A 20482-nucleotide genomic window follows, 5' to 3' on the forward strand; every position below is an offset into this window, starting at 1 on the left:
GCTGCCGTAGCTAATGGTCCTCATACCAAAGCGTTACGTGATTGGCTGTCGCGGCGCGTGTTATTTGAGCGAAGGGATGCTGGGAAATGTAGTCTAGAATAAACTCTCTTGTGCGGGTTGCATGTTGCGTTAGCACTACAACTCCCAGCGATCCTTGGGGCATTTGACGCCATGACCTCCCAGAGCCGTACTTCCCGCCCTGGCCATTGTTGCTGGTGAGCGGAGAGCAGGAGGGAATGAGTGAGACCGAGGACTGTGGGAAGCAGACGTGCCCCGGGTGTCCCAGGTAGGAGGCGCAGTCTGCCCTGGACTGTTCTCTGCACAAGATGGCGCAGATCATACATGATAGCCTAGTCTCTGGGGGAAGTCCCATCATGTCCTGTGCATGCTCCATACACTCAGCCTGGGCTTCATAGCCAGCAAGACATTCCTTAAAGGGGATGTTCACATGCATACATTTATGACTGGAAATCAGTTCCATTAATCTGAATGTGTGTTGGTGAACAAGGACATCAGATGAATCGCAGAATCTGCCCTGTGTGAATGCACCCTTATGTGTGTGTATATTTCATAGTATATAAGCAGCTGCTGCTGTGTTACATGCATCATGCTACAAGGAGTATATATGTATATAGATGTGTGTGGGCTAGAGCATCAATGACGCAGCCATCTGCTTCCAGGCTATGGCATTCCTATGGGGGCCCCATTTACCATCCATACTGACTGGCCATGCAGAATGGTGCTTACCTCCCTGGCTCTAGCACTGGCCCCCATGTTCAGCTGCGTTAGGTGTGGCATGCATGAGCTGCCTGCTCTCTGATGTAGTAACATACATAATAAGATTGGAATAAGACACTATTAAGTTTGACCTATAACACTACTGATGTTGAAGAAGTAAAACCTCTATGAGGCAGATACCATTGACCACTCCCTATTACACACAAAGCCATGTCATATGAATGGGGATCTCATAATCTAGCTATACTAATGAAATTAATGACTGCAGCTGAGCAGGGATGAAACAGGTGACACTGCAGGAATACTGGTGGTGAGTGTGCACATTATATGTGCAAAAGAACTGGACAGTTGCTTTAAAGTGACTGTACCACCAGGCCCAGGCTGAAGCACTGGAGGCGGGCCAACCCACCCTTAGTGGGAAGAAACTCCAGCCCCTCCATGACGTGACTCCATTAGATTCAATGGAACCCTATCAAAGAGGGGCAAGGGTTTCCTCCCACTAAAGGTGGGTCGGCCCGCCTCCAGTGCCTCAGCCTGGGCCTGGTGGTACAGTCACTTTAAATTGATGGCTGGAGCACCCACTGACCCTTTAGATCATGGATCTCCAAACTGTGGCCCTCCGGCTATTGCAATACTACACTTCCCATTATGCCTGGACAGCCAAATCTAATGCTTTCCCTGTCCAGGCATAATGGGAATTGAGATTTTGCAGCAGCTGGAGGGCCGCAGTTTGGAGACCCATGTTTTAGATGCTGTTTTGCTGTACATTGTGCTGTGTGTGTGTCTGCTTTGTTTTGGGGGAAGGCCGGGTATTGGAGTGTGTCAAAGGGGTTATCCAGCACTACAAAAACATGGCCATTTTCTTCCACAGACAGCACCCTTCTTTTCTCCAGTTTGGATGCAGGTTTTGTAACTCTGTTCCATTGAAGCAAATGGAGCTTAAAGGGGGTTGTGCAGCGGAAATCTTTTCTTTTCTTTTTTTTTTTTTTTTTTCAAATCAACGGATATCAGAAAGTTATATAGATTTGTAATTTGCTTCTATTTAAAAATCTCTAGTCTTCCCATATTTATCAGCTCCTGTATGTCCTGCAGAAAATGTTGTTTTCCTTCTAGTCTGATACAGTGCTCTCTGCTGACATCTCTGTCCTGGACAGTTCCTGTCTGGAGCAGGAGAGGCTTTCTATGGGGATTTGCTGTTGATTTATGTAAGTGTATATCTAGTTTTGCCCAATACTGAACATGCCCTTTTTTTGTATTTCCTCAGTGTAGAGCAGATGCTGGCGTCGAGTCCTGGGAAGACCCCCATCAGCTTACTGCAAGAGTATGGGACTCGGGTAGGAAAGACCCCCGTGTATGACCTACTCAAAGCTGAAGGACAAGCCCATCAACCCAACTTCACGTTCCGTGTATCTGTTGGCGACATCAATTGTACTGGTCAGTGCGTTTATTGAAACAGACTTCCTTGGTGATTGTACATATATTATGCTGTCTTCTGAATACCTCATCTGCCATGGTTCACCAATGTAAATAAAGCTGAGCTGCGGTTCCAGAGTTGATGGACACGAGTGCTGGGGCAGACTTATTTTTAAAAAGGTTTGCTGTCTGGGACACTAATGAATTAGACGTATAGTTCATAAGGTGGGTAGGCACAGTATTTTGGTCAGTAGTGTTATTTTTTAATTTTTCTCTCCTCATCTTCACGACGGCACCACAGGAGTTAACTCGTTCGGCTGCAGTTTGCCCCTCGTACAATGATCTATGTCCCAAAGCTACCATACCCACTTTGAGGCTACACATTCTGACACTTTGCTGTCTGTTGCATAGTGTCCATTTAGATCACAGTTCAGTCACTGCCTTACTTTGAGTAATAATTTAGGGAATCCATGAAGAATTCCCGAGGGTTGTATATTGCTCTCCTTGGACACCACCTTATATTTCTGCTTTCTTTCAGGTCAAGGACCTAGCAAGAAGGCAGCAAAACACAAGGCAGCCGAAGTGGCGCTCTCCCTACTCAAAGGTGGAGATATGTTTGGATCAGTAATCGAGGAGAATAGGTGAGGTTACATGATTTAGGAAAGGTCCCTATACACTTTTGGCTAAAGTCAGCTTAAACTCTCTCTCCCCCGACAGACGATCCATGAGAACGGTCAGACATTTAGATTCTTTGGTTCTCAGAGAGAGAGGCCGCTCGCTGAAATGTCTGGCAGTGGCTTGCCCCTCCTTTCCGAGCGAATAGTTTGTCATGCAAAATGTTCATATGTGGGAAGACCAGGAAAATAACGGTTATTGAATATGTATGGTGATGTTAATGTACCATCAGGTACATTCGCTTCAATATTGCCCATGAATAGAACGGTGCAGGGATGGCGGTGCTGCAATCCGTTTTTTGAACCGCGGCCCGGTTCCCGGTGCAAGGAAACCAGGCTGTGGTCCCAAAAGGCTGCGGCATCGGCTTCCCTGCAGCGGCGCCGTTCTATTCAGGGGTAATGTTAAAGCGAATGTACCCGATGGTACATTCTCTTTTAAGATACATTACTTTAAAGGGGTATTACAGGCAATTGGTGTTTTTGTTTTTTTTAATATGGCTGAGCATGGGCTGTTTTAACCCCTAGCCGCACCATGCAGTTATAGTACCTCCTGGCAGGAGGTTAGTTTCCGCACCAGGACGTACTATAACTGCCCGGCTCCCGGTGCTCACTGTTTATGTAAACAGTGACCGGAAGCTGAAACTAAACTGTCAGCTGATAGCTGACAGTTTAGTGAAGCCGTTCCTGGACCCCCAGCAGGGGTCCAGGAAAGGCAATCACCGACATCAGGGGATCAGTAACGATCCACTGATGCCGGTGCACAGTCATCAGTAACCCCCGGTCCCGGACCTCAGCAGAGACCGGGACCCGGGGGTTACTGATGACTGTGCGGAAGCTGCGGCAGAGATCCCTCCATCTCCTCCTCTCCTGCCTCTGATGACCCCCCCGTGATTCCCGCGGCCCCCCCACGATCTCCCAGTGATAAGGGAGATCTTAGTTAGCGTCTGTTAGTTAGCGTCAGTCTGCGTCCGTTAGTAAGCATCAGCATCCATAAGTAAGCGTCAGCCAGTGTCTGTTAGTAAGCGTCAGCCAGTGTCTGTTAGTAAGCGTCAGCCAGTGTCTGTTAGTAAGCGTCAGCCAGTGTCTGTTAGTAAGCGTCAGCCAGTGTCTGTTAGTAAGCGTCAGCCAGTGTCTGTTAGTAAGCGTCAGCCAGTGTCTGTTAGTAAGCGTCAGCCAGTGTCTGTTAGTGTCAGTAAACGTCGTTGCATTTACTGCTACAGTAGGAGTGCACACACAGACAGAGGTGCTCCTTCTCTTCTGAGCCGTGTTGTGCGCCCGTACAATTTTTTACGTTCATAAATTGGGTATTTTCTTACTCAGGAGAAATTGCTTTACAAATTTTGGGAGTCTTTTGCTTCTCCAAGCTTTTTGGAATTTGGAAAATTTGGGGTTTCACTAACGTGTAAGTGTGACAAATTTGATTTTTTTTTTTTAATGTTCATGGGCCCCTTTTGCAAAAAACTGTGAAAAACTTGTGGGGTCAAAATGCCCACTGTACCACTTGTTACGTTTCTTAAGGGATGTAGTTTTCAAAATGGGGTCACTTGTGGGGGGTTCCCACTGTCTCAGCACTAGGGGGGGGGCACTGTAACATGGTCTCCTACATTTATTTCAGCCAAATCCACGCTCCGAAATCCAAAGGGTGCTCTGCAGATTCAGAGGAATAAATGTTTTATTGCATTTTCCTTTTATAATTGGTTTGGTATGAAAAAAATAGGATTGAATTGGAATCTAAATTTTTACTTTTTCATACTTTCTTTGAAGTTATCCCTGTGAAATGCGTAAAGGGTTAAAAAACTGTATGAATGTGAATTTGAATACTTGAAAGGGTGAAGATTTCAAAATGGGGTGAATTATGGGCGTTTTCTAGTATACAGGCCTCTAGAATATGCTTCAAAACTTATATGGTTGCAAAAAAAATTTGAGTTTAAATTTTTACAAAAATTTTGAAAGTTGCTACTAAACAATTACGGTCTCTAAAATCCCCCCAAAAAGTTAAAGCATGTTCACCAAATGCTGCCAATATAAAGAAGACATGTTATAGATATGAATTAATCAATAATTTATGTGGTATAACTATCTTCCTTATTGGCAGAAACTTTCAAATTTAGAGAAATGCAATAATTTTTACATTTTTCACAACATTTTGGAGTTTTTCACAAAAAAATGCTAAAGGTATTGATCCAAATTTACCACTAACATAAAGTAGAATAAGTCACGAAAAAACAATCTTGGAATCACAAGGATCCGTAAAAGCATTCCAAAGTTACAGATGCATAAAGTGACACTGTGTCATAAATGCCAAAACTGGCTGTGTCCCCTAAGGGTTAATATAATAAGGTTCCAGTGCCCCCCAAATCCCTGCTGATCTGGCCGCTTCCGGGTGCTGGGGTTGTGATGTTGCAGGCCTGCCTAGCCAATCAGCAGCTGCAGCAGAGTCCTGCCTCTGTTTGTGATTGGCTGAGCAGGCCTGCAGCATCACTGCATAACAGGGAACGGAGCAGCAGGATTGTGGTGCTGGAGCCAGGGACCTAAGTTTACTTTGGTTAAAACAGACCATGCCTGGCTATATTGTGTGAAAAAAGACACTTGCCTGGAATACCTCTATAAGTTTTAGGATGATTAAGGAAGCAAGCCCAGAACGCCATACAGGTATAGTGTCAGAAATGGCTTTTAGTGTACAGGATAATAAAGGGGTTGCCGCAGATTAGTATAAAGTAAGTTAGCTGGATTGCTGCACAGAGGTGTACATAAAGCAGGATGTCTATTACAGCTGCCTAAACAACCAAACATTTGTATCGCATTTTGCTAATTATGATGCCGGAAAAAGGCTAACGGTAGTAAAATACACTGACAGAAATATGTGTTTTTTATCATCTTTAGTTCCACATACAAAGCAGAACCACCTGCAGAAGTCACAATAAAGACTGAGGAGCCTTCACCGCCACCAACCGCAAGGTAATCCATTGCAAATAACAAGCAAATCATTATTTCTTTATATCACCGGAGTTCTGCAGTTCCCTCTGCAAGGGTTGGTGGCAGCAGAGGGGCTGTGCCATATAATGATGTATAAATCAAGAAATGATATCTTTACAACATTAGGCTACAAACACACACAACGGATCCGCAGCAGATTTTTTCGCTGCGAATCCCTGCCCTGTAATGTCTATTGGCAGACATACTCGCAGCAGGATTGACATCCCACTGCGAGTATGTCAGGAGACTGCCCCTTTAACCCCCGCCAGACGGAGCATATACATTACCTGCTCCAGGATCCGGCTTGCTTCGGGGGTTCCCGGCTGGATGTCCCGCTCAGCCAATCAGTGTGCTGCCCCACCTTCCCAAGATGTTTAAGACACTATGAGCAAGCATTCATGGGCAGTTTACCTGGGAGCTATTTGATATGTAATTTTAATGTTATTTCTTGCTGTAAATTTTTTGCTTCTGTACAAAACATTATTTAATTTAGTTTATTTTATGGCCACCTCACAGTTAGAGAAGCACTGATTGAAGAAATGTTTCCCCTCTTGTTTGAGCTGAGTTGTGACTTTTTATGGAAAAAATACAATGGCTAGATATGAAAGAGGCTTTATCTTACTGTGCCGCCTGGTGCTTTGGTTTAACATAATGTCAATGTCACCTTTATGTCTAGGAAGCACAGCATAGACATGAAGCCACCTTTGTCTGCACAGCAGTCAGAATGTAATCCTGTGGGAGCCCTGCAGGTAAACTCTGTCCTGTCCGGTTTTTCTCTTTTTTTTTTTTTTCTGTATTACAATAGTTTTTTTTTGTCCTTAGGAGCTGGTGGTGCAGAAAGGCTGGAGACTTCCAGAGTACACAGTCACACAGGAGTCAGGACCAGCACACAGGAAAGAATTCACCATGACCTGTCGGGTGGAGCGCTTTCTAGAGATTGGTAGGTGAGCGCTGCTGTTTATACAGTGCCAGGGAGGTAGGATGGGTATGGCAGAGGACAGCTGGTGAGAAGCCTGTGGCAAGTGATCAGACTCGGCATTTGATTAGCTGGGGCTGCTGAACTTGGATAAAGCTCTAAGGTTGTCTGGAAAACATGGATACAGCCAATGACTATATCCATGATTTCCACGTAGCCTTAGGGCTTTATCCAACTTCAGCAGCCACCGCTAATCAAATGCTGAATGTTCGGTATTTGATTAGCTGGAGCTGCTGAACTTGGATAAAGCTCTAAGGTTGTCTGGAAAACATGGATACAGCCAATGACTATATCCATGATTTCCACATAGCCTTAGGGCTTTATCCAACTTCAGCAGCCACCGCTAATCAAACTGCTCATCTCTAATCAGAATCCTTTGTAGATGGTTGGAATGGTACAGGCAGTTTAAGGTGCAGTATTTGATGCTGCTTTTTGAATCACAGTGGGTGGGTGGTGGTGGTGGTGGTGGGGGGGGGGGGGTTGGGGGACTTGCACTTCCACTTCTGGCTTTGACTTAAAGAAACAGCATCAAAATGATGCACCTCTGACTGCTTTAGAGATGGCATGTATTTCTCATCTAAATTTTATATTTTCTTAGAGATTGGGCCTGTGCATAATATGGAGCCTTGAACAGACATAGCTGTGCGTATTGGCATTTTGTCATGGCTTCATTAGTGGATACTTTCTAGCTGTAATGGTCAGCTTAACACCAGGTATCAATCCGTTTTAGAGTGTCTGTTCACATATTGTACCTCGCCACTACACCGTTTGCCATGTGGTAAAACTGACATCTTATCTGTGTTCCTCAAGTCAAAAAAAGTCAAACTTTAAAAAAAAAAAAAATTATTATAATCCTTATAACACTTTTCTGGTCTATGTAGCTGTGTAAGGTGTAATATTTTGGGTGATGATCTGTACTTTTTATCGGTACCTCTCTTGCAAATATGTGACCTTTTGATCACTTTTTATTCAATTTTGTCTGGATGCAATGTGTCCAAAAATCAGCAATTGTGCACTTTGGCGGATTTTTGAGTTTACGCCGTTTAGTGTACGAGATTGTGTGTGATATTTTAATAATTGGGAGATCTTGAATCTGACAATAGCAATTTTTTTGCTTGTTTACATTTTTGATTAAAAAAATTGAAAAAGCGGGGTGATTTAAATTTTTATTATGGGATGGATTTATTTATTTATATTTTGAGAAACTTTTTTTTTCACATTTTCGTAGTCGTGGAATCTGGTTGCTAGGAGCAACTGAGCCAGTTTCACTTTACACCATGTTTGATAAATCTCCCCCCATGTGTCTTTATGAGGTTATGATATACCTTTTCTGATGAGGCCCCACTATGACAATAAGTTTTAGCAAAGGTAATTTTACCCCTGCTTGGAGCAGATTAGTATTCTTCTAGTCGTGGGTATGTGTGGTGAAGTCATCCAGACTAAGAACAACTAAAGTAATAACTTTATAAATCCTTGAGCAATATATGCCACATTTTTATTGTCAACTTCATTGTGTCTGTCTGCTTTGGCGGTGTTGTAAAAAACCTGCCAACCTGGGTGACATATGGCTGTTTGGCTTCAGTCTATAATTAAGGAAACACACATCTTGCTTCCCATTTTTATATCAGTGGATTTATGTATTCATACCCTTCATATAGAACCATCCCTGGGGAACACATACCCTATTGTTTTCACTGTTGACTTCCTGAGCATGTTTCTATAGTATAGTATAGTATAAACTGTGATTATATGGGAAAGAACAAAGCTCAGATAAGAGTAAACTTAGACTAGACAGTCTGTGTGGCAGATTTTTCCTAAATCACTGTAATCTTCCTGCTTCGTTTTCAACAGAAAGAAAATAGTTATAGTAAAATATTATAGAAGCTTACTATCTATTTCCAGGCAGTGGCACATCTAAGAAGCTGGCAAAAAGGAACGCTGCAGCCAAGATGCTTCTACAGATTCACAGGGTTCCCACAGAACATCGGGAAAATGGAGAACCAGAGCCTGAAGAAGATCAGTTTTCTATGGTAACATAATTGTTTCCTTGCATTTTTATGGTATCAGCCATTAAAGTAGTATGCCTTTGTCCCATACACATCCCCACACCCTGTTCATTACTTTACTGGAAATAATGCACTTCATGCAAGGTGTACTTTGACTGGTGGACAGCATTGGATTTGGCCGGGGGCTTTCGATGAGGAAATCAGTGCAGATCAAACCCCACATGATTATAAACCTGTGAACTTACTCTTAGGTGGTCTTCAGGCCAATACAAATCCAGGGGAATATGGGCTGTTCACATTGGGGCTGTGATGTATGGAGATAGCAGAATAATTCAACACCAAATCTAATTGTTAAAGCATTTTATATCAGCAGTGCTTCTATGTAATATAGTTTATTGCAAATCCAAAGAGTAATTGCCAGAGGTCTCTGTGATGCCTTGCCAGGTTTATTTTCTTGTATATCCCCATCTGGTGTCAAGTCATTTGTTTTCATGCTTTAATTTTAGATGCTTGTCTATGGACTTTATTCTTTATATTAAATATAACTTTGATAGTAATTCTAACTAACATGTAATAAGGGTATGCCCTTTATTTCCGTTCACAAACAGGTATACATATGGGCCATAGACAGCTATAAATATAGGCCATAGACTTCATAGACTAGGGTCCTAGTCTCTCTGGTCTATCCACGCTTTACATGGTCAGATATTGGTTTGAATGGCCACATTGCAAAAGGCTAAACAAAATTTCTTTCAGTGAGCACAGCTGATGGGTTTGGGTTACCGGAGGGGATGCCTTTATAAAAGGTCAGATTGGTTATCCATTTGTATATTGTGTATGAGTGATTTGCGTAAGGCATTTGTTACAGGTACAATATACAAACACAGCTCTCCCTGCCAATCTTTCTCTAATGCATTTCTAGATGCACTTAGGTTATAAATGAAAGATGAGTGATTGTTTTATATTTACAGAATACAGGAGGGGGAAGACTGGATGGAAGCAGAGGTAGAAGTTTAGCTTGTACCTGGGACTCTCTGCGCAATTCTGCTGGAGAAAAGATCCTTCACCTTAGAAGTCACCCACTCGCTATTCTTAATTCTGCATTCTGTACCCTCCTACAAGACCTGTCAGAGGAACAAAGCTTTCAGATCAGCTATCTTGATATAGGTAAGTTGAGGATTATTGCTGTCTTGTAGCACTGTTATTTCTGTGATTAACATATGCTAATTTAACATTTTAAAGTGAACGATAGAGAAAAAGATCACATGAACGTCATTAGAGGCTGCACTGCACATGAATACTTAAGACTGGACAAAGGCAGAGTAAGGCCCCCTTCACACGTCCGGAAAATCTGTCCGGATTTCCTATCAGGAAGTCAGGAAAACTCCTAGGCCAACATTAGACACGGACACCCTTTTTCCGGAAGGGTGTCCATTCCGGAAAATAGGACCGGATTTTTTAGATCCTGTCCTATTTTCGTCCGGAAATCAGGCACGGATGCCCTCATAGAAGTCTATGGTAGCGCCGGAATCACGGGCATTTTCCTGATGTATATCAGGAAAGTGCCCGTGATTCCGGATTGGTAGAGAGCCAGCCCTGCTGAGGCACCCGGACCTCAGCACAGGACTGCCTGAGATCCCCCCACCACCACCCGCCCTGCACTCTGGCCGGAGCCCGGACCTGACCACGGGACTGGCTGCCGCCCGATCACCCGCACCAATCCCCCCCCCCCCCACACCGTACTCTGCCCGGCACTACAGGGCTGGCCAGCCAGAGTGCGGTGCAGCCCCCCCCCCCCCCCCCCGGGAACTCACAACCGGCCCGCCCGCTCTCCATCATCTGACCCTCTCTCCCCCCCCCCTCCCCCGGGAACTCACTACCGCATGCTCTGCACCTCCGACCGCCGCCCGGACCTCTGCACTTCTCTGCCCGGACCTCAACCTCGCTGCCCCGACAGAGCAGGATCCAGGACAGGTGAGATTACCCCTTAGGACTACTACTACCACCATGCTCTGCTGGCAGGCCATGATGGGAGTTGTACTTCTGTAGCCTGTGGCCATCCAGGTTGCAGAAATACAACTCCCATCATGGCTCTGCTGGCAGGCCATGATGGGAGTTGTAGTTCTGCAGCCTGTGGCCATCCAGGTACACTAGGGGCTGTGTGGGTACCTCTGATTTATGTTGGCATACTAGACCATATTATCTCATCAGGAAATCCTGAAGGTTTTTCCTGATGGTAAAAACGGATTACTGTCAGGAAATCCTGATACTTTCCTGATGACATTTCAGGTCTCCTTATCAGGATTTCCTGACAGTAAAAACTGACACGGACGTGTGAATGGGGCCTAAGTGAACCCCTTCCAAAGAGGAACACAACACCCATCATTTTGGTGTTTTGCTCCTCCTAGGTGTTAAAGAGGTGATACTGTGCACAGCATCACAACTTTACCCCTGCCTGGCTGTCAAACTGAGCCGGCTCTGCAGTAACAGTACAGACAGGGCTCCCTCTGTAGCAGAGGTTTTCTTCTGTAGACTAGGAAACCTTGTTTGTAGCAGGGATTCACTGCTCCTGCAGTAAGGAGCAATGTACCACTTCTTACTGTATATGCAGAGGAGGTAAGCAGTGATGCTAGTGCATCACCACTTAACTCTTTACACTCTGTGGGCCCGGCTCTCTGCACCTGCCTGACCCATGGAGTGTAAAAACCAATTAAATATTTTGAGAACTGAGCAGATTAAGTTCAAGAACAGAGGTATGACTGTGTGTGTTTTATATATATATATATATATATATATATATATATATATATATATATATATATATATATTATATTATATTTATTTTTATTTATTTTTTTAATTAAAACAAATGTGGGTCAATAAGAAAGCCCTGATATGTTCCTGTGCTTTTCCTCACATTGCTTATTGTTTTATTGTTTAAATGTAATGTATCGCCTAATTATTATTTTTTTTATTATTATTCTGGTACTGGATACAGATATTAAAATGTGTTTTTTTTTTATATTAATCTGTTTCTATTATCAGATTGTATTAACACAATGATCAGGGCTTGTCTTATTTAGATGAATAATACATTTTTCTGGCCTTGCTCTGTGGCCTTTATAGCGGTCATTCTGCAAGTTGGGGGGGGGGGGGGTGACTGAGGTTTTTCATCCAAAAACAGCACCACCCCTGTCCTCAGGATGTGTGGCATTACAACTCTGATTCATTATGTGATTAAATCTATGACATATAGTGAAGGCTACAACAGAATGAGGCATTCCACAGTGGGAGCATTTATAAATTAACTTGGCATGGCTTTTTATTTATTTTATATCTATTCCCAGAGGAACGCAGTCAGAGTGGCCTGTACCAGTGTCTCGTGGAGCTTTCAACACAGCCTACAACTGTTTGTCATGGCTCTGCTGCCACAAGGGAAGCAGCGCGGGGAAACGCTGCACACAATGCTCTTCAGTATCTGAAAATCATGGCTGGTAGTAAGTGAATGCGATGTTGGTGGAAAAAACAAAAAGTGCTTAAGTATCTCACTCACTCAAGGACTCGACACTGCAAGAGCCTAAGCCCACGAGTGTGTACACCAAGAAGCCCCTAAATGTTCCACTCCAATGGGTTCAGCAGTGGCTGAAAAACTGTGCTGCTACTTTAGAAACCTACCATGAACTCTTCATCAGATGTTGCTGTGATTGAGCTCATGGTAGATTTTATTTAGATTTTATTTGCTGGGGTCCACCACAACCTTCATTGCTGTCAGGTCTCGTCCTGAGACATCTCAGCTGATGTTGGGTGGAAATACTCAGTCCCAATGATAGTACTGGAGAGAGAAAGGTGGACTTTCCCCCAAATGCTTCATACCCTATTTATTTTGCAGCCTTTTATTTTTCATGAATTTTTTTTTTTTTTTTTGGAACAAGGTGCTTTTTACAGCACTTAAGTCCAAGTGTCTGTAATTTACCTCAAGCACCAGCACAATGGATGGAAGAAACGTAAGGACATGAGATCTGCTGTTCTACTGTGATGAATAGGAAATAGATGGATTTAGCCAGAAGTCTGTATTGGACACCTAAATAGCTTATATAAATTTCTTGGATAAAACGTATTTTTCATTTTGACCAACTACGTGAAACAATGGAGAATGGTCTTAACTGCTATGTGCATCCTTTCCGTAGTATTATTTACTGTACATGACTGTGTTGAAACAGTCCTGAGCTAAAAAAAAAAAATATGAATTGGTTCTGACAGGTTTTTCTCATTAAATTTTTATTTTTTTAAGTTAAATGCCTGATGAATTCTGTATTTCTAGCCACAAACAAAAATAATGTATTCTGTTATTTACATGCAGAACTGCAATTGTAAATATGAATAAATACTTGGAAGCAATATTTTTCTGACACTGAAACAAAGATTTTGATTGCTGAATGTTTTTTCTTTATGATGATGGACACCAGATGGTGAGTTGTACTTGAGCAGCTTATAATCGGATCCTGTCTCGCAGGTATCACAACTGAACATTCAAAGATAGGCTTTCCACAAAAAAAAAATCTTAATTTAGTAGATAAATGTATGAGCATTGTGGCCGCCACTCCTGAGACCTCTACAATTTCAAGAGTGGGTGTCTAAAGACCCAATTCTTCTAAGATTAGAAACAATGGGGTAGATTTATTCAGCAAAGTGCTCCATGATCACACTTATTATGTATGACCTACATAATAGGGGGTTCGTCCCAGTCACATACATGGATATAGGAAAATAGTGTTTTACCTTCTTCCAGCTCACCCTACTGATCAGTTGGGGCCATGGTTTTTATTTTATTTTTTCCCCTTAATGATTGTTCCCTAGGAGGACCAGTAGTGGATTATAATAGGGGCGTTTTGGGCGGCAGCCCGGGGCCCTGAGCTCCTGGGGGGCCCAAAAAGACTTATACTTTCAGTGGTGTACTGTCTCCTGGCTACACTTCCGCCATGATTTGCAAAAAATCACTGGTTTTTTTTATGGCAATTTTACACAAATCAGGACATCATGACATTATCTGTCCTGTACTATGAACGCCAGGCTAGTGCTTCCATAGTTACAGTGGGGTGGGGGGGGGGGGGGCCAGGCTTGGTGAACAGCCCGGGGCCTATGGTAAAGTTAATCCGCCCCTGAGGAGGACACAGGTATATTATGCTCTTACCATTACGTCATTAGTAGACATCTAAACGGCACAGTATCTAGTCCATGGGGTACTGCTTGGTGTGCTTCACTGTGCCACAGCTACAGCACTGCTGACACAGACAGCTTCCCCAACTGTTATGTCTATTCATGCATTAGGACATTAGGGAAGGCTCATTAGTGCTGCCTAAAGCAGTGTTATGGTCCGTTTACACGAAGCGATAATTCTTCCTTTCTATTGTTTGTTGATTTTTAAATCAACAATTTCAATTTTCTAACGATCAGCGTTTAGACAAAGTGAAAAATTGTTAAAAAAATCGTTATTGCGATCGTTTTAAGATCGTTTAAGCCCACCTCACACACAGGGTGAATCTGTGAAAGACTGTTTACCTGAAGCGATTTGCGAATTAGCAAACAACCAACGACGATTTAAGAACTTGTTGAAAGATCACAATGAACAATTTCTCGCCCGTCACTTGTTTGTTTGCTGTGTTTACACAAGCCGATTAACGCTCAAATGCGATTGTTACCACAAACATTTGAACGATAATCGTTCTGTGTAAACGCACCATTAGGGACATCTAACTGGGGTAGGACCAGGGCTTTTGAAACCCTACAATTCCCAACAGAGGTCCTGTGTTGCCCAATCAAAGAGTAAAAAGAAAAATGGGGGGGGGGGGATTTTGCCAGAATACTATACTATATCAAAGAGCTGACTACTACTTAAATAAATATAGACAAAATGGTGCGATGCATGTGTTACAGGAAATACCTACTGAACTCTGAGCAGGTGGCTCCACATGCAGGTCAGAAAGCGGTTCAGATACAAGCCACCACATCCTCTGTAAAGGTGACTGATTTAGCTTCCAGGAATGACATAGTAGCAGGTGTAAATTACTTTATTAATATTTAACCATCAATGATACACAACAATATATAAGGTTCTATGTACAAAGATTGAAAGTTGTGTATGACGTCTGACAGCCTGAAGGATACTGGAGTTATATATACAAAGGCTTTGGATATTTAAAGATGGTGATGATGGCATTTCCTTAAACAATAACTGTGATCCACAGCAACCAGGGAGGCATGTGGGATCACTATAAGTTTGCCTAAAGGATTCATAGCGGAGTGTTGGTATACTGTATAAGCTCACTGTGCTGTGAAATAGTTGTGTTACTATTAGGTGTATGTGTTCTTTACCATAGTAAAAAACTGAAGTGCAATGCAGCCGGTGCTATAGCACAGGTTGCTGCTTGTACGTTGATTTCTTTTATTTTTTTCTGCCAAATCGTTGGGGAACAGCCATGCTCCAAAACTGTGGTGGAGAGTCCCATCCTCGAGAATGAATCCTGCCGTCTCCGGCCATGGAACTGCGCTCATCTCTTCCAAACCTTTAAAAAGCAATCCCCAAAAGCTTTAGTTATACAAGTGCAATAGTGAAAGTTTGTTGTACTAATTACATGTATGAAATCATGGAAGAATGACTTATGTATACAGGGGATAAAGAAACTCCTATTCTTAGTCTGATATGAAAAGCAGCAAGATTAATCACATGGCTACCTTACCAGTCTGTTTACTCCAATTCAAAGGTAACATTACAAGGGTCCTATTACATGGAGCGATTTTTAATGATAAACAATCTCGTTTGCGATCGTTAACCTGAAATCGTTCATATTACACAGAACGATGGTGATTAGATACGATCATAATTGCGATCATTACTACGATCGTTTATTCTTCCTGCTCCCAGTAAAACAATGAACAATGTGCAATTACACTGAACGATTAGTGAACAAATGCGGAACTTGAGAGAACGAATGTGGAATTACAGCGAATGATTAGTGAACGATTACGATAATTTTAGGTTCAGATCTAAAGCAACGATCAATGACATACAAACGATTTTTCGATCGTTGCCTGCAATTACACAGAACGACTATCGTTTTAATTCGAATGATATAACGATTTTTTTACACGACAGTCGTCCCATGTAATAGGGCCCTAAGGCTGCCTGGAAAACATTGATAAAGCCATAGGGACGATGGCTATCTTATGTGTATGATACCTAAGGAGACACGTACCCACAATGTTGTACTGTAGTCTGGTGAGATTTGTCTGCGATCATTTGCCAGGATTTGTATTTCTGTAATCAAAAAACCGCTCTACACACAGCTTCTTGTTTCCATATTTAAATAGCACATGATATAGATATGACAAATGTGCTTATTTGCCATATTGGATTCCATATGTGCAAAGGTATTTTCCCCTAAAACCAATGATTCTCTGTACATATAACTTCAGTAACTCGGAGTGGTGGAGCACATTGTGGACCCAGGGGCTTGAGCTCTAGGAGCGCTTACCCTGCCGCAACCACCTACAACATTCCCCATCAACTTAAAAAAAAAAAAAAAAAAAAAAGTGTATATATGATACACTTTCTCTATAGCCGCATGTGTTTCCATTAGAGGTTAGCAAATGTACAGTAATAACAGCGAAGACCTGGGAAAAGCTGGATCCAGTCCTGGGAAACTCCTAGTTTCCCAGAACTGGATACAACTTTTCCCAGCACCCAGGGAGGAGCGGCAGTCAGTCAGAAGGCAGCAGGCTGGTGAGAGGATTACAGAGATAATGAATGAAAATGCAGTGACTGTGCTGTTACCTTTGTGGTTGGAACTGGAAGGAGCTGCGGGCGTTTCTGCTGTGCAGGATGGATCTGAGCAAAGAATTTAGACCAATCTTATCATCTGGTAAGGGCTGTGAGGAGAAGTTTTCATCCAGCTGAAATACATATAGAAGCAGGTATGTTCAATAAAAGCAATTTTTTTTTATCATAAAAATATGAACACCTATACATGTATCTTGAATTCCCTGGAAGATCCTGCCCGCAGATTCCCGGGAGCGCAGACATAGTAATGGAGTGAGCGGCTTTCAGGCTGAAAGTCCCGCTTATCTCTAATAGACATATGGGAAGACTTTAGTGAAATAATTGGACTGTGGCATAAAAAATTCTGATTATATAAACATTTTTTAGCTTTTTCAGATTTTAGGTATATTGCACAGTCCAAGGACTTGTCAAACACTTTAAAGGGGTTATCCAGTGCTACAAAAACATAGCCACTTTCTTTCAGAGATAACACGACTCATCTCCAGTTCAGGTGCGGTTTGCAATTGAGCTCCATTCACTTCAAAGGAACTGAGCAGCAAAACCCCGCCCAAGCTGGAGACAAGAGTGGGGCTGTCTCTGGAAGAAAGTGGCCATGTTTTTGTAGTGCTGGATAACCCCTTTAATCTCCAGGCACACTCAATGATTGAGTTAAATTTGATGATGTTTGACTTGGCTGCATCTGAGCTTTGATAATCAGACAAGGATTCTGATGGATATCACTGTAAAGGGGCTTCTCCACCTTGCTTTTTACAGTAAACCAAGTCAATTGGATTAAAAAAACAATAAGGTTTTTGAAATGTGCAGAACAGTAGAAGAAAACCAGGGCTATTGTGACATAGTAATCATCACAAACTCTGTCACCAGCATGAACAGGAATGTAGACAAGACATAGCGCAATAAGTAGTGTTGAGTGGACCTGTCATACTGGGTTTGGCAACGTTCCATGAACCCAATCGCTCAGCAGGGAGTCCTGGAAAACATAGATACAGACATAGGGCTACATCCAACTTCTGTAGCCATGGGGAATCGGAATGAGGGTTCAGAGAACGTTGACGAACCCAAACAGTTTACAGGTCTGCTCAACACTAGTAATAAGCGTCCATAGGCTTTAGTGATGCTCGTGTGGCTCAGTAACAGATCTGAGCTTTAGTGTGAAGCATGGGAGATGGACAGGTAGATATTACACATGTACTTACCAGTACTTACTACTCACAAGTAGATTCTGAAAAGCCATGACCATCCATTTACATTGGACATACCCCAAACGTACTGCATGTATATCATATCCACAGTACATAAGATCCCATTCATCACAAGCCCCTAAATACTTACAGAACCCAGACCAGATGTTACATACATGAGGAGCCCTTCGTGTGGCGGTACATCCCTGGGCATGTTACCCTGTGCAATTCATCAGCATTGTGTATTGCATCAAGTCATGGCTTTATACATGGACCCTGCTGTGTTTTCCTGGCAAGTTTCCTTATGACCAAGCTCACTGCTGCCAGAAGATTGATGTGTTTCATTGATTATACTGATTACTGGAATTCAGAAGTCTGTCATATGCTGTGTATCACTTCAGCACTGTAGACACCTGTCTGCTCTACACTTATTTGAGTCAGAGAGCATTACTAGTCATACAATGAGGCTTCAATTTATCGAAAAAAAAAATTCCTTACCCCCAGAAAAACAGAAAATATATGAAAGCCTCATTCAGATGGATGTATTGTACTGGAGTTCAATTCTGCATTCTGGGTGTAGAATGGATACCATAGACTTCTACTAAACCAAAACCCTAGACTGTAGGATTAGATAAGTGTAACCATGTGCTGCGACTGGGTGTTATATTTGGAATGCACACAAAACCTCAGTCTGAATAAGTCCTTAGGCTGGGTCCATATTATGGATGCAAATTCTGAACTGAGCTTGGATAGTCCAGGATTTGTGCGATCTCACCCCTTAGGTTCTAGGATAAGGATTCTGGACATGGGTTAGTTCATTATAGTTGCTTTTTAACACATCCACATAATCTTTCTACTTAAAAAAACTGGAGAATCCCTAAGGTTGGACAACATGTGATATCATTATAGTCTTACATGTCTGAAGTGAGACAGGTCTGGCCATTGTAAAGCAGAGGCTGAATCACTTTGGCTCTGATCTGCCTATTACCCAAATATTACCACATCTGAAATGGCTATAATGACAGTGACACGATTTATGGAAAGAAATGGGATGTTTTTCTGACTTGGCAAAGTGAAATAACAGAAAAGAAATAATTTTCCTTATAATGACTGAGCCATGCTTCCAATGTCACATGTATTTATTCATTAAAAAGAATGAAATAAAATGTTACTCTTACCCTGATGACTTACCTGTGAGTCGAGGAAGTTTGGGGGCACCTCCATGAAGTTTTCAGGTGACTCATCGCCTCCCTGGTGAGGCTGAGCACTCCGGGCACAGGAAAGTAGAGCCAGGAGCATAAGTGTTAAGATCTCCATGGCTGAGTATGTGAGATGTAGCAGAACGGACACAGGTCTTGTGTATATAAGATGTGAATTACCTGGGAGGAGCCAGTGTCCTTCCAAGGTGCATATGGTGATTAATCTGTGGCGAGGGTAAGTGCCACATGTTATTGTTACACTATGACATGTGAGATGTGGCACCCAGGAGATAAGATACTCCCCGGAGTGTGAGGAAAAGCTCCCCACAATCTTATTACTGTGATAAATCCAGTTAATTTGTGCTTAAACCCCTTTTTGTGGCCACTTAATTGAAAGCTGTTTATCCTGATAATGATTTGGGTCCCGGTGGATGAGATCTGGTAGTGATTTGCGCACTTGTACTGCACAACCACAGAGAGTGAATAACTGCGTCTATAAGTTACTTAGAATAATTCCTTCATATAAAGCCAACATATTCCACAGAACTTGCCATCGCTCAGATCGATCCCTGACCCCATTGGGGCTCACAATCTAAATTCACCTATCTATATGTTATTGAGTGTGGGGAATCCTGGTTGTCCATTTCTATTAGATTCTTCTATATACTAAACTCAGCTGATTGCCCAATTTAAAGGAACAAACTAGTCTTTAGATATAAAGTAGACACTATAACCTTTATGTCTGGGATGTAGATATGCGGAAATATACACTGATCAGCCATAACATTAAAATTAACTTAAATTATTTAGTCCTTCTTGTGCTTCCAGAAAGGCTCTGACCCGTTAGAGGCATGGACTCCTTCAGACCTTTGAAGGTGTCCTAAACGTTAGCAGCAGATCCTGTTAGGAGTGATAATTGGCCAAACAGGCTGATGTTGCTATGTGTAATAAAGCTAGGGAGCAGTCAAACAAATGCTTTTCCTCAGCTGATTAAGTTTTTACCTGTCAAAAGATCAGCTTCACATCTTCCCATGCAATAGGTGATGCATGGCAAAGGGCTGCATGAACAATTTAGCTATCATTTGTGCAGCCCGGCCACATGAAAACCAAACCGCGTAATAGTTGATCTAGCAGATCAGTGCTCAGTTACAGAGTGGCTCGAGCTATGTAATATGGCCTTTACGCCTATAGGTTGCAAAATGAAGCCCCTATGGAGAGGTGCAAACTCATTCTAATAACTCTTATTTACCTAAATGCAAATGCACTGGAAATATTCCACAGTAACAAAAAGTTATCTCATTTGTGTCAATCCTTTACAGAACATAAAGAAAATGGAATAATAGGCTGTACACAAAATAACCAACATTTATCTTTAAAAATAGAGATGTGTAAGGTGGTGAAAGCTCGGGTTTGCACGAACCCCATCAATCAGCATTTGAATCCCACTGCAGCAGCAAGATGCAAACGTCCATTCGGGTTCAT

The 20482-nt window shown here is 42.4% G+C and overlaps 2 protein-coding genes across 2 annotated transcripts; one reads left to right on the forward strand and one right to left on the reverse strand.

Annotated features, from left to right (window-relative positions):
• The first annotated feature begins 33 nt into the window (after positions 1-33).
• On the forward strand, positions 34-13192 carry TARBP2 (TARBP2 subunit of RISC loading complex). Its single transcript, XM_069970216.1, has 9 exons — positions 34-286; positions 2003-2172; positions 2690-2792; positions 5709-5783; positions 6478-6550; positions 6624-6741; positions 8680-8807; positions 9755-9950; positions 12131-13192. Exons 1-9 carry the CDS (start codon positions 237-239, stop codon positions 12286-12288), a joined length of 1071 nt encoding a protein of 356 aa, XP_069826317.1. The 5' UTR covers positions 34-236; the 3' UTR covers positions 12289-13192.
• A 1643-nt stretch (positions 13193-14835) lies between these two features.
• Positions 14836-19125, reverse strand: NPFF (neuropeptide FF-amide peptide precursor). Its single transcript, XM_069970218.1, has 3 exons — positions 18993-19125; positions 16615-16733; positions 14836-15346 (listed from the first exon to the last, which is right to left on the reverse strand). Exons 1-3 carry the CDS (start codon positions 19116-19118, stop codon positions 15226-15228), a joined length of 366 nt encoding a protein of 121 aa, XP_069826319.1. The 5' UTR covers positions 19119-19125; the 3' UTR covers positions 14836-15225.
• Positions 19126-20482: the final 1357 nt, after the last annotated feature.

The sequence above is a fragment of the Dendropsophus ebraccatus genome, chromosome 5 (assembly GCF_027789765.1).
Source record: "Dendropsophus ebraccatus isolate aDenEbr1 chromosome 5, aDenEbr1.pat, whole genome shotgun sequence".
Lineage (NCBI taxonomy): Eukaryota > Metazoa > Chordata > Amphibia > Anura > Hylidae > Dendropsophus > Dendropsophus ebraccatus.